Here is a 13,639-nt window from a genome sequence, read left to right on the forward strand (position 1 = left end):
GGGATTACATAAAGAGCACCCTCCAAGGGCAATTGTAAAAGTCTGCCAGGGATGAGAGAAAAGAATGGATTATATTGTTCTGATTTATAGCTCGTAGGTGGTCATTTTATTAGCTTACAGAATTACCAACGCATTTATTTTCATGTTAATTTTCTTCCTCAGATTGTTAGCTTTGCTAATGTAGTTATCAGCAATGAACAGTCATTTTTGTGACTTGCCTTTTTTCCTACTTCTGTGGTCTCATTTCCTTCTCTTCTGTGCCTTACCTATTTTACTGCATGTGGAGATTAAATTATAGAACTATTTATGGCATTCAGTCATCTTGTGTTCCCACTATTCCACATGCTCATTTGACTCCTTGTTTTTCGTTTCACCCCCAAAAGTAATCAAAAAAAATGGTCTCTGTTAAATTTCTCTGCCTGGGAAGTGCTACTAGTGCAGGATCTGTCAGGTGTTATTGATGTTAGGGAGTGCTTTAGGTCTTCATTGAGCATCTTGTCTGCAATTTTTAGAACTCAGCTTTTAAAACTTGAGCCCCAGAATCTGTACCTTTCAAGGGAAAGGTGAAACCTGAGAAAGCAGGGCTGACCATGTTGTCATGTCATACTGTTCTTACCTGTTTGGTTTCCCTGATTCTTGTTACACAAAGTACAGCAGCATCCTGTTGCACTGATGAAGTTTGTGTTCTTTAGTATCAGGCATTATTTGGTATCTGGATGAGAGCATATATCTTTAAGCAGGTGATCTCCTTGACTTTGTTCTCTTTCTGTAGGTCACTAGGGAATCTCAACGAAGACAGAAAGCAGCAAATGCTCTGAAGACAAGGGAGAAGAGAAACTGCACTCTGATAACATCAGAACATCAAATCCAGAAGTTCAGATAGTCTTGCCTTGTTCTTGTTCCAGACAGTTCGTTAGCATGTGGTTAACAAATGTTACAGGACCTGAACACCACAGAAAAAACATTGCAACACTGTCGGGATTTTGTAATGGTGGTTTTGTAACTTTGACTCTTGGTTTCTACAACAGATCTCAGGACTCTCAGTATAATGCTACAGCCTTAAATAACACTTCATTAAACGAAGCAGGGGTAATGAGAATTTTTTTTTTCTTTTGAGAAAACAAGTACTTCTGTTTGTTTCTTAATAATTCAAGGTAGTTCATTTCATCCACTAATTGAGACATTGTAGACTGCATTTTTGTTCTAATCAAGCATAGCAGTAAGACCACTTCAAAGTGATTTTTTTTAAAATTTTTTTTCCCCACAGAATACTAGTTCTCTGTTTATTCTGTGTTGTGAATGGAGTGTTAGTATGCAACCATCTTTTTTTGCCTGAATTGTTTCTTTAAGAGTGGCTGGTGACACAACATTACCAAAAAATAATGATGATAATGATAAAATGGAACAGACTAGGACTGGTTTCTTTTCTTTGTCTTTTTAAATGGGCAAAGTGAAAACCTAGTGTGTATCAGCAGAAGACTCAATGTTTATTTTAAATCTGGAGAACACTGAAAAAAATGTTTTGCGAGGTGTTAAATGTTCTCAAAAATAGTTGGTTTGTTTACAGCTGACACAGTAATACAGCAGGCTATAGTCCTGTTTTAGATGACAAAAGTTATATTTGAAAGATGGCTTAGTAAGACTTGTAAAGTAATTTTCCTTGGGTCTCAGTAATGTGTAGGTGGCCTTGAGGATAGCAATCAGAGATATTTTTAATGTCTTACTCTTCATGGGATCTGGGCATAAAAATGTAAGTCTAGAGTTACAAAGGGATGCAAGTGCCTAGGATCTACCTGTCCTACTTTAAGCTGTGAAGTCCAAAATAGGGCTTTTGAAGACTCCTACAGTTAGTGGACTGCTAGGAAGCTTTGACACGCTTAGCTATATAAAGTTCTGCCACTAGGTTGCCAAAGGCTTCATTCTGTTGAGCAGCTCAAACTGCCTCCTGTGTAGGCCCTATGAGGCTCTACAAAAGAAACATTCTTTCCATCTGTCGCTCACAGAGATGCTGCAGCACCTCGGTAGCCTCAGAGTACGCCAAATGACTCTGACTCAGTAGGAGGGTAAAGGGGAGACCTTCTTTACTTTCTTATCAGTAGCTGTAGCATTCACCTAGGATGTGGAAAGCCTATTTTCCTTTTATGCACAGGTGATTCATGGCCATATTTTCCAGATGAGCATCCTGGCTGCTGGTCCATGGAGTCACGCTTGGTGCTTCCACTTCCGAAGTCTTGAAGACACTTGACGACCTAATTCCAGGGCAAGGGCAGGATTCAAGACATACTCAGCATGATTTTCTGTGTGAGCTCAGGTGGTTCGCTGCTTGGCATGATGGCTGTTTATGAGTCCTCTTCTTAAGTATCTGTGTTTCTGGGTACAGGTCATGAGTTTGGGAACTCAGACCTGTTCTCACTGTATGTGTGCCCAGTCCAGATCTCAGCAGTGTTGAGTGGCTGAATAGCCACTGCATCCCTTCTTCCTGGGAGCTCAGCGAAATAAAAAGAGCTGCTGTTTCTTCCTATCTTTCTGTCCTTCAGGCACCCAGTATGTTAGGTGCTCCTGGAGCACTGGAGGCTTGTTACCTCTTATTTTCTTTCAGAGCTGGGTTTAATCTCACTGACAGCATCTATACCAGTTGTTGAATTGTCCTTCAGAGTACCTTCTCTTTTCCTGAGCTGAGCTTATTTTTAAGCGGGGGCTTCTAAGGAAAAGTGCTAGGAAGATGGTCTGAGTAGTCTTTCATGCTAAGGCAACTTTTATGCTAAGGTAACTTTACAATAGGAGAGAATTTGACTGCTGAATTTTAGCCTGTGGCACAATAAGCATCCTTAACTTTAAGCAAGTAAGTAGAACCCCTGGAAACAGAGAAGGCTATTCATGTGAATAGTTATACATGACTAAATATTTGTGAAATAAGGTTTTAAACTTATGACTGTCTATTGTTTGCAAGTGTTTCATGAAACTTGATGTTTCTGTCATAGTCCCATGTTACAGTAAAATGAACTAAATGCACTTATGATTTTGACTTCGTTATAAATTTTGATCTGAAGCTGCCTAGGAGAGTTCCAAATAGCTTGTAAAAGCTTCAGCTTAAACTTAATGAATTACTTTAAATGTTAACGATTTTTTAAATGGTTCTTGATTAAAAAAAAAAAAAAACAAACCAAACAAACAAAAAAACCAACACAAATGCAAAACAAAAAATCCCCACCCAAAAACCTGTTTCCTGTGCTACTTTTTGGGAAATGTTCTGAAACTGGGATACAAATAAACCAGAAAACGTTAGAAATGTAGGTTTCTTGCCTCATCACTGTTGTCAGTAGTTCAGGTTGTCTCTTAAAACCCTGCCAGCAGATTTCTGATGAAGCTCCTGTTAAAAAATGAAAACAAAAACAAACAAAAAAAAAACCCCAAACACCAATCCCCAACCATCCCAAAACAAAAAACCTCAACAGTTTATGAGGCTCAGAATGAGTTTTTAATAAAGAATGAATGGTAATTAGTCCATATAGTTGTTTTGAAGAAATCTTCAAAATGAATACTCACTGTAATGGGGGGGAAAAGTATTTTCCCAAATCAATTCCTCCTAATCTCTACATTTCAGTCTGTGTATTTTTTCCACAAAATTACCAAAAGCTATTGACCTGAGGGATTTGTTTTCCGTTCCAAAGTCTTGAAATTTTCCTCCTGGCTAATTACAGCCTATTACTCTAGACTTTGGTCCTTTAGCAGTAACATTTTCCATCTTAAGATGGGTTGTCCCATTCCAGTGAAGAGCATGTTGTCTGAGTGCTGAATGGAATTACTACCAGTGGAAACTATGCTGCAAGAGGCTCGATAAAGCAGCTGCTGTGCAAACCTCAGCTGTTTTTTCCATCCTCCCGAGCACTGGTAATTAGCATAGGGAAGCTGACTAATGTGCTGACGTCACCTCTTTCCAGTCGCAGCTTACATTTTGTTCCTGACTGTCTCAAAGCATGCAGGACTTTGTTCAGGAATTCGCTGTCACATACAGGATGCTCTGAAACCTTTTTTTTTTTTTTTTTTTTTTTTTTTTTTGAGGGGCTGGACTTGTTTCCCTTATAAACGCTGCCTGCAGGACCAACGGCTTCCTTAAAAGTCGTTGGTTTCTGTGGCACAGCAAGTATTGCTTTGGCGAAGCACAAAATGCATTTTAGAAATTTTAACTACAGTTTTAGTTCTCTGGTTGCCTGTGTGGCAGATAGCGATGTCTTCAATCAAGCAGAAACAAGGGTATGCTTTATCTTTTGTGTATTATTTGTGTGAACTAGTGGAATACTAAAGTATGTAGGTGCTGTTTCAGATAGTTTAAAATATGGATGCCTTAATACCTTTTTGACTTGTAAGAAAATTTCAGTTTGATGTAAGGGTCTTGGGTCTTATAAGTCTGCAACAGTATGCTCCGATATGAATGACTCTAACTGTGGAAATTATTAGATCTTAAGCTATGTGTTTTTGAAAATGATGAGAGTTTACCTCCAGACTTCCTTGACTGTCTGTATAGTGTATTCTTCACTTGCATATGTGTTTTCAGCAAATGTTTACATTATCATTTTGGTAGTAAGATTTACATAATTTATAATACACTTTATACTTTTCATGGGATTTTTTGGCTGGCGCTGTAGTTAAGAGCATAATGTTAAAACTATAAGAAGTCCTTTCAGATTTATATTTAACTGATTAGAATTAATATAATGTAAGTAACCCAGTCCTGGTATAGTGAATTGTTGACTGCTAACATACCTTAAGGACAAAAATGACATTTTATTTAGTGTTCTATTGCTAGCATGACATTTGTGACCTCTATAATCACACACATTTTAAATATATTTTTATATATATATATATAAATATATATATTATAAATAAGCATATACGTTGCGCAAATCTTGAAGGTACTCTCTGAGTTTAAATGTTGAATGTGAACTTTGAACTGCAATTTAGCGTGGGTTTGGCTTACTTTTCATGGTTGCATCCAGCTCTCTCTGGAGTACAGGAGGCTAACAAATACAGGCTTTGTGTGTGGAGGGTCATGGTCTTGTTTCAGAGCTCATTTTGAAGAAGCTTAAGTGTGGCTCAGCAAGAAGTAGGACAGCTCTGATTTTAAAATATCTTTGAAATACAGTGGTTCTGTACACAGCTGTGGCGAGTTTGTGAAGCAGAGCTTTTCAGGAAGGAGAATAAAATTTTGAAGTAATCGCTGCCTCCTTATGTAATCTTTCTTGCCTTTTTTTCCTACTAATTCAAAATATAACAGTAAAAAAAAAATGAGGCAATGTGATTTTACTTACTTGTTTATTTTGGCTTTGTATTGAACTTCTAGTATGCTTTTATGAAGAGAAAATATCTGAAAATCTCTGAAATCTGAATACTTGATCTATTGCCATGACTGAAATAAGGCTTGTGACTGGTTACTTTGTTCTCAATGTGGGCCTGAAACACTTTGCCAAGAGCATGGCAGCTTCAGAACCTCCTGCTTCTTTCTCCTCCTCTGGCATCCTGAAGTAAGAGTGGAAGCGCTCTTCATATAAATGATATGAAAAATAGCCAAGTCTGCTTTGCATAGATGCCCTAGGAGCACAAACCCAAAGTGCAAAATGGATACCCAGCTGTTGGTAAAGGTGCTTCAGTCTTTTCATGCAGATAGGACAGCAAAGTAACTCAATTGCAGATCTATGAAGGTATGAGGTTTTGGTCCAGTTCCTACTTTTACCACACAGTCAAAACAGAAAGTGTGTCAAAGGCTGTATGGTCAGTACTTACGATTTTTTAGGAAAGATAGTGGGAGCCTTTTTAGAGTTCTGTTCCAGAAATAGAGGAGGTTATTAAACTAGAGTTCAGTAATATGTTCATTTTCCTAAATGAAAGTAGCAGCTATTAAAACAGGAGATGTTCATGAACTTTATTATGCATGCTGAGTCACTGAAGAAAATTACATTTAGCTTGCAAATATGCTTTTTTCATTTTTCTCTATTAAAACTGTTGTGTTGGTTTCCTTGAAAATTGCACACTTAGACAAAGGCATGCTTGGCAGACTTTTTTCAAGGCCTTTGGATATTAAGTTTAGAAGACAAGCATTTCTTTTCAATAAATCAGAGTATCATGTCCAACACTTATTAATGATAATCTATTTTTAATAAGGAAGAAAAAAGCTGCTATAGAGAAAACAAGTGATGGGTTAGAAAAATTCATTCTAAAAAGATAAAAGAATAAAACTAAATCTAAGCTGTTATAAATACATCAATATTCAAGAGTGGTAATACGCCCCTGCTAGTAACTGCAATTTATTTCTGTATTTCTTTAGAGGAAATGTAGAGTGTTGCATATTCACTTTCTTCTCTGGTCCTTTCTTTTCAGGCCAAATTTGAATCGCTGTTTAGAACATATGACAGAGATATCACCTTTCAGTATTTTAAGAGCTTCAAAAGAGTACGAATAAATTTCAGTAACCCTTTATCTGCAGCAGATGCTAGAATCCAGTTGCACAAGACAGAGTTCCTTGGAAAGGAAATAAAACTGTATTTTGCTCAGGTAAGTCTCTTTGTGATTATCCTTACAAGGTACTAAAGCATAACTTAACCTGTGATAAGCTTCCACAGGTCTTCAGTCATGCTAATGAACACTGTTAATTTTTTCAGTTTGATTAGAGAATCACAGGTTGTTCCAAAGCTACAAGTATTTGGAGGCTGTTGCATATTTTGCATTTATGTCTCCCTCTGCATTGTTTTGATAACCTTGGGGAAAGGGAGTAGGTGATAGTAATCAGCACAGTCAAAGATAGAGTTTAATGGGGTGGGGGAAGCCAAGTGTGCTCTGCCAACAGTACACACGCACACACATGTGTGCTCAAGTAGTATCCGAGGGAATCCAAAGAGTAGAGCTGCATGTTCAGGACTCTACCTGTTGTTCCTGCTCTCGCTCCTGCAAATCGTTTGTTTAGCACGCGTTTGTACTTGGAGATCGCCATCAGCACAGCTTTATAGCTGGCTAGCATCTACTGCTAAAGATGTGAAACTCTCAGGTTCTGGTAATCTGGGTGCTTTTTGGTAGCTGCTGTGTATTTTCCTCCATAAATTTAATGGGAAAATTAATCTATGTGTGTCTGTTTCAGATGTCCCTAGGGACAGTCCTGAAGGAGCCAGTTTATTTATATACCTTCTAGAATTCTCACCACTCTCACTTGTGGTAATGAGTTTCAACACCATTTGTCATTAGGCCTTAAAGCCCATATCCAGCTTCCTCCTACTTCAGTATTTTAAGGACAGATATTTTCTGGTGAAATTTTTGTAAAACTCCATAATGAGAAGATGCGGATGTGCATACTTCATTGCATGTTTCATCAGAGTTAATGAATGTGGTGGCTTGTCTGTACTTTGTATACTGGGTCTTTCATATAGCTCCCTTCAATAATATAGTTACATGCTGCCACCTTGAGTGCCTGTTACAGCATAACATCTATCCAAACCTTAAAATTCCTCATGAATGATGGATTCACTGATAATAGTGAAACAGCTTTGGCTTTTATGCTTTTTTCAGACTTTGCACATTGGAAGCTCACATTTGGCGCCACCAAATCCAGACAAACAGTTTTTGATTTCACCTCCTGCCTCTCCACCTGTTGATTGGAAGCAAGTAGAAGATGCTACTCCAGTCATTAACTATGACCTTTTATATGCTATCTCCAAGTTAGGACCAGGTAAGAAGGAGTAGAAACACTAGAATTTTGGTTGAGTAAAACACCTTTTAAACTTTCTGAATTTCTAGAACTTTTCAAATTAATTACTATCTACCAATTAAGTTGTAATATCAGAAAAAGTATTAGTAAACGGTAGTTTCTTACACACATAGTAATTCTACAGGATCACTTGAAAGAAGCCCAGACCTCCACAATCTGATCTGTTTTGTGATTTGTAGAGAGCATGAATGTTGCTTCAATAATATATTAGCTTGTTCATCAGAATTTTCAGGAAGCAGCTTCCTAAAAATGGAGAGGCAATTGTGTAGTTAACATACCTTTTGAAGGGATGGGAAAGTCTTGTTTCAGACTAAGGCAATGAACTGGTCAACAGCTGTGTAGCTCTGTGCTAGAGTTACCTCTGCATCTGAGATAGTAGTTTGTGTAGGAGGGAAACTATCAGTATCAACCTTATTTTCTTTTGGAGTTAAGAGGGAGAAGTTTCTGCCACACCTTGCTGCTCCTAATTTTCATCTGCTGCAATTTATTCATTTTTTGAAACTTTGAGATAGCTTCACCCTGGAAAGGAAGAAAATTTATATCAGGTTCCTCTTTTTTTCCCCACTGTCCAAACTAAAGGAGATATTAAGAATGTACACTCACCCCTTATTCCTAGTGTTATCCCATAAGTCGCTTGTGATTTCAGCTAACCATGCTGTGTAGACTGTTTATAGGTCTATTTATTAAAAATAGATAGCACCACAAATAGGAGAAACAATTCTACCTGCTATTTCTGTTTTAAACCAAATACTACTTTCAGCAATAGATGTAAAGTTCCACTAAACTGAACTCTTATTTTAAACATGGTTCTGCTTTTCAGTGATTAATGATCACATCCTTGATGTCATTTTATACCTCATTTAAGACAACCTTCTTAATGAGAATGGTGCAAATTATATTTCCCAAAATCTACAACTCTGATTTAACTTGTTTGCAACTGTACTATTAAGTTTAGGGGAGAGAAAAAATGGCCACATTTAGTAGCAGTATCAAAGAGAATAAAAACTGTAGTCTGAATCATTTTACTGTAGTATTTTTATATACCTGTTACCTACCAGCTTAGGGAACGTCTTATTATGTCAGTAGTACAGGGTGGAGAAGAGGGTGGGGCAAAACTTCTAGCTCCTCATGCATCAGCTTTCTATGCAGTAGTTTATAGTTGACTGTGTGCTGGTGATATCCAAAGATTCTAGTGAAAATAACTTGAATCTCACAAACCACTAGGGAATTCTTTTTACCTGTGAAAATTCAGCCCTTTGCCGCTTGTGGAGGGACAAAAATCTGTCCTTATGCTGGCATAAAAATTGGGGTAGATTATTGCCAGTTTTTAATGAATACCATCTTTTAAATGGTGTGTGAATTGTAATGGCAAGAACAATTTATAGGAAAGATATTACAGTTAGAAGTGGAGGTATAAAACGCTGCCGTAAATCACTTATTTATCCAGAAATACATAAACTAAGCAGATGAGCCTGCATGTAGGTCTTTAATACCATCTATCAAGAATACTGCTGGCATACTAAATGTTTTTATCAAAGATTGTATTTTCTTGAAATCAGTTTTTGAAACAGAAGTCCCATAAGACTATGCTTGTCAGAATAAAAGTTGGTTTTGGTGAAACACGTGGAATGAAGAAATACATAATGTTACAGCTTACTGATTTTATGGAAGTTCAGAGCTTGCTCCATGTGTGCTGCTTTCTATACTACAAGCTTTCCTTTTAAGTTTTAGCAATACCAAAAAGAAACCTGTAGGTCTTAAAATAAATACTTAAGGGCTTACTAAGCAGTAAAAGTTGGTCCTTTTTCCCCTGAAAGATCTGTTACTGAGATGCCCTGCAGTAAGCTCATTGGCAGATCTGTGATCCCTTTTCCCATGAGATTTTTTTCATATATATTGTGAATGTTGAGCCCTATAAACCTCTGCCTCTTGACTGTGATGTTCATTGCAACATGGAATTAATGACTTGGTACCAAGGAGCAAGCGGAGGTTACTCTAGCACAATGGCTTGTGTGTTTCTGAAGAACTGGAGGCAAGAGCCCTTTCCTCTATGGAACTGCTCATGAGTGCTCAATAAAATTTATATCGTAGCACTTCTACACACTGTCTGTATTATATAAGTGTTTCACATTATATATGTGTGAAGCCTGCTGTCTAGCTCTGCTGCTCCACAGAATGCCAGAACAGTGTTAGAGCACCTCTGTGTGAGGTGGGAAGAGCTGCATCCAGCTTTCTTAACACCAGAAGCTTTTGGGGGGAAGGAAGATGCTGTGGTTTTGCTGTCATTCAGGAAAACAGAGTCTTCCTGAATGTGGCACAGTGGATAGATAATCTTGTACACTTTAAAATGACAAAAACCCACCAGGAAGGCTTATGACTGCTCATGTAGAATGCTTTCTTGAATGCCTAGGGTAATTTACATAAAACTTGCTTTTAAGAGAGCAGCTGAGCTATGTTGCTTTGAAAACAGAGCCTAAATGCTTCTGGATGGTAAATGTGACTGTTGGCAATGCACCTGCCTGCACCATCTAACGTGTTGTGGCATTGGGCTTTTGCCATCAGTATATTACTCTACACAATTTTATGTATTCCTTTCTTTTTAGTGATTTCTTTCATACTTTTCTACAGAATGGATCCTTTTTAACCAGTTTTGCTAATATTTTAACTTTCAGGAGAAAAGTATGAGCTACACGCTGCAACTGACACTACTCCTAGTGTTGTCGTCCACGTATGTGAGAGTGACCAGGAAAACGACGTGGAAGAAGAAACGAAGAAACCCAAACCAAAAATTATTCAGACGAGAAGGCCAGATTATACTCCTACCCATTTAAGTTGAACTGCTGTTGTTTTTTCCAAGGGTTACAAGTAGACGTATGCAAGGGAAACATTTACTGTCGAAACAGCAGGTCACAGGTTTGGTGGCAACAGCAGCAGTTATAGTAGGAGAAATTCCAATATAAGTTTGCTCAGAAAAAATATAGGAAGTTTCATCCTTATTTTCGATGCTGCAGGTTGATAGATGTCTTAGAGCGTATTCCCAGATAACTGGGAACGAAAGATAAGCAGAAGACGACATTTTGAGACGCAACAGGACAAACTAGGTTTATTTTTTTGGGGGTACTGTAGGCTGTTCCATTATAAAGCAACTGGGGGAAGCTTTCTTTGTTCTGACTCACATAAATCCTCAAACTAATAGGCTAGTCATTGTGTGGAGTACATAGCGATAACAGAGGTGGTTTTAAAGATTAAAGTATGGGAATTTTAAACCTTTTTCTTATAATAGATTTTGTGCATGTGTATTCTTGGTCTTCTAAAATAACTTTGCATTATTTTCTATAGTTTCTCACGTTTCTGGAAATCTGGGAAATTGTTTAAAGTATTTATTATCTCAGCATCCCAGACTTACTACTAGATGTGTATATACATATATATTTATATTTGTTTTTATTGGCACTCATTTTCCAGCAGGCATACAGTTTCTTCGGCACCTTATTTTGGTGCTATGTAACCTGTGCTTTTAAAATTTTAACCTTTTAAATGCCTCTATAGGGTTTTATCTGGCAAAGTAATGGAAAAATGTGCAATAGGAAAGTTGTTTAAATAAGTTGACTTTAAATTATTTAAGTTTAAATAATTTATATCTTCAAAACATTTGTTCGGTAGCTTTGACTTTCTCATTTGGAAAAAAAAGTACTCTTAAATGTATAAATAAAGCTAATGTTGCATATTCACAGCCATGTAATTTTTCAGTGGAAAAAAAATGCTAATGGAGACACGTGAACTCTTCTCAGTATGTGAATCTGCATCGTTGTGAGCAAAGGTTTAATAGTGATTGAAAAATCGCACACAGTGTAGAACAGCGAAGAGAGATGGAGTGCCTTTTCCTCGTTCATTCCTGATGTGAACTGTTCTACAAGCTGCACGCTTGTATCTTTTTCTACTGGCTTTGTATGTCCATAAACAGAAACTTTCTTAGCTTTGCTTCCAAAATAAGCTGGTATTTAGAAATGCTTAATGCCAAGTAATGATGCATACTTAAGTAATGGGTATATGTGGGAGAAACTTTAGGGTTTTTTATATGTTAGTGTTTAAAGACAGTAGCTCATGACATACAAGTTTAGAGGAAGAAAGATGGCAGAAGTGTATTTTATTGTTTTTTTTTAAATGGAGATCCTCACTTTGAAATAGGTTTCAGTATTTTTGTTAAGAGATAGTAACTGATATGTGTGGGAAAATATCACTTACAGTTTTAGAAAGGGGGTGTTTGAAGCTTCTCGACATCTTTTTAGAAATCAAAGCATGGTTCTCTGTTGGTTTGCTTTTGCCACAATTGGTCTGAGAATGAGTTTTGTAGCTGGAGGTAATATAAAGGAATCCATTCTGTGCCATTTGAAGCAAACATTTACTTAAATGCCCAGGTTCACGCCTTGTTTTTTAAATAAATAATATATATTTTAAAAGTAAGATGTATAATGAAGCCATTTCAAACTGTGGGGCAGTGTAAACACGGTGTTATTGAAGGCCTGTCATTATACTAAGCAAAACAGAAACTGGTATCCTGTGACTACAGAGAGCAGGAATATATTGAACTTTAGTAATACTTACAGTTTTGATCTTGTTTTGATTGGTATGCCCTGTAAACTGAAACAAACACTGGTACTTGGTGTCCGTCTTGGACCTAACTCAAGTGGCACTCTCTCCATGTTAACAGTGTTAAGAAGAGCAAATGCCATGCATTGTTGGAGCCATGTTTTATGTACATGGGGCTGCATAAGGTTGTTTTGTGTTACTAAGGTGTAACAATCAGCTGGATACATGTACCACTTATTAACACACAAAATAAATAAATAAAATGGAGAGACACTTTGTAGGTTTGCCACAACTGCCTTTAAGTCTTTCCAAGATTTTTTTTTTTCCATGTTTCTTAAATTATTGCTGGACTTAGTGTTTCGCTTCATTCAATTTAAAATTGTTGGAATAATTCCTATTCTGTCCTTTTTCCATCTTTCCATGATTACCAATCAAAGCATTAGTTTTCCATTAGAAACACAGGTAGTTGCTGTTCTGTTCCCTAGCAATCCTAAGAAAACAATGCTACCTTTCAATTAAAAAGAACAGAATGTTAAATACCAATATGGTTTTCATCATTTTAGTACACTGACATCTGCCTAATAAGGTGGGCACTAGAAACCATGGAAGTCTTGGGATGGTTACAGTGCATTTCCCATTCTGATGGTAATTGTAAACAAAGAGTGTGAGACAGTTAACTTGCCTGTGTTTCTGGTTGTATATCCTGGCTTGTGCCACCTTCTGTTATCATTACTACAGTGTGCTGCTTGCTTTTTCTGTTTGTTTTTCATTTTTTTGTTGGGTTTTTTTTTTTAAATGTTCAAATGAATGCTTAGTTGGTATTTTATACAGTTGTATAGTATGGGGCATATTTAAATTAAAATATTTTGTTGTCTTCTTGTAAATGTTGTGGTATTTATGCATGAAACTAGTTGAAGATTTTGCGCCAAAATCTGAACTTTAAGCTTCCAAATGCTTCTGATTTGAAAAGGGTAAGAATATTGTCCCAGGTCACATCCTTAACAACCAAACAAATTTATTCAGAGAAAAGCTTTCCAGCCTTTTGCATAAGAGACTTGCATGATCTCAATCAAAGTATGAGAATCTACTAATGAATGAAATGCAGTCCAGAATATTCCAGTTAAACGGATTCTTCTGTGCCTGAAGTTGATGTGCTTCCTAATAAATGTATCAACATCTTACTATTCTATAATAATCCCTGTGCATTCATAATATCCTTACCAGTTTTCTTCTACAACATGAATAATTCTATTTTTAAAGCTCTTAGAATATGAAAATAGATCAGCATTTACA

The 13,639-nt window shown here is 36.9% G+C and overlaps 1 protein-coding gene across 3 annotated transcripts in view; it reads left to right on the top strand.

Moving 5' to 3' along the window:
- Positions 1 to 13,224, top strand: part of RCAN1 (regulator of calcineurin 1) — a 41,229-nt gene extending 28,005 nt beyond the window's left edge. Inside the window, exons 1-4 of one of the 3 annotated variants that reach the window (XM_082338040.1) lie at positions 4,117 to 4,254; positions 6,379 to 6,552; positions 7,558 to 7,717; positions 10,429 to 13,224. In XM_082338040.1, the coding sequence (XP_082194166.1) occupies positions 4,168 to 4,254; positions 6,379 to 6,552; positions 7,558 to 7,717; positions 10,429 to 10,592 (585 nt within the window). In that variant the 5' untranslated portion in view covers positions 4,117 to 4,167 and the 3' untranslated portion in view covers positions 10,593 to 13,224. Of the gene's footprint in view, positions 1 to 4,116; positions 4,255 to 5,658; positions 5,703 to 6,378; positions 6,553 to 7,557; positions 7,718 to 10,428 lie in introns of those variants that run through there. The other 2 variants (XM_082338041.1, XM_082338042.1) reach the window with 2 other exon arrangements.
- Positions 13,225 to 13,639: the final 415 nt, after the last annotated feature.

Source organism: Platalea leucorodia (assembly GCF_965183815.1).
Source record: "Platalea leucorodia genome assembly, chromosome: 2".
NCBI lineage: Eukaryota > Metazoa > Chordata > Aves > Pelecaniformes > Threskiornithidae > Platalea > Platalea leucorodia.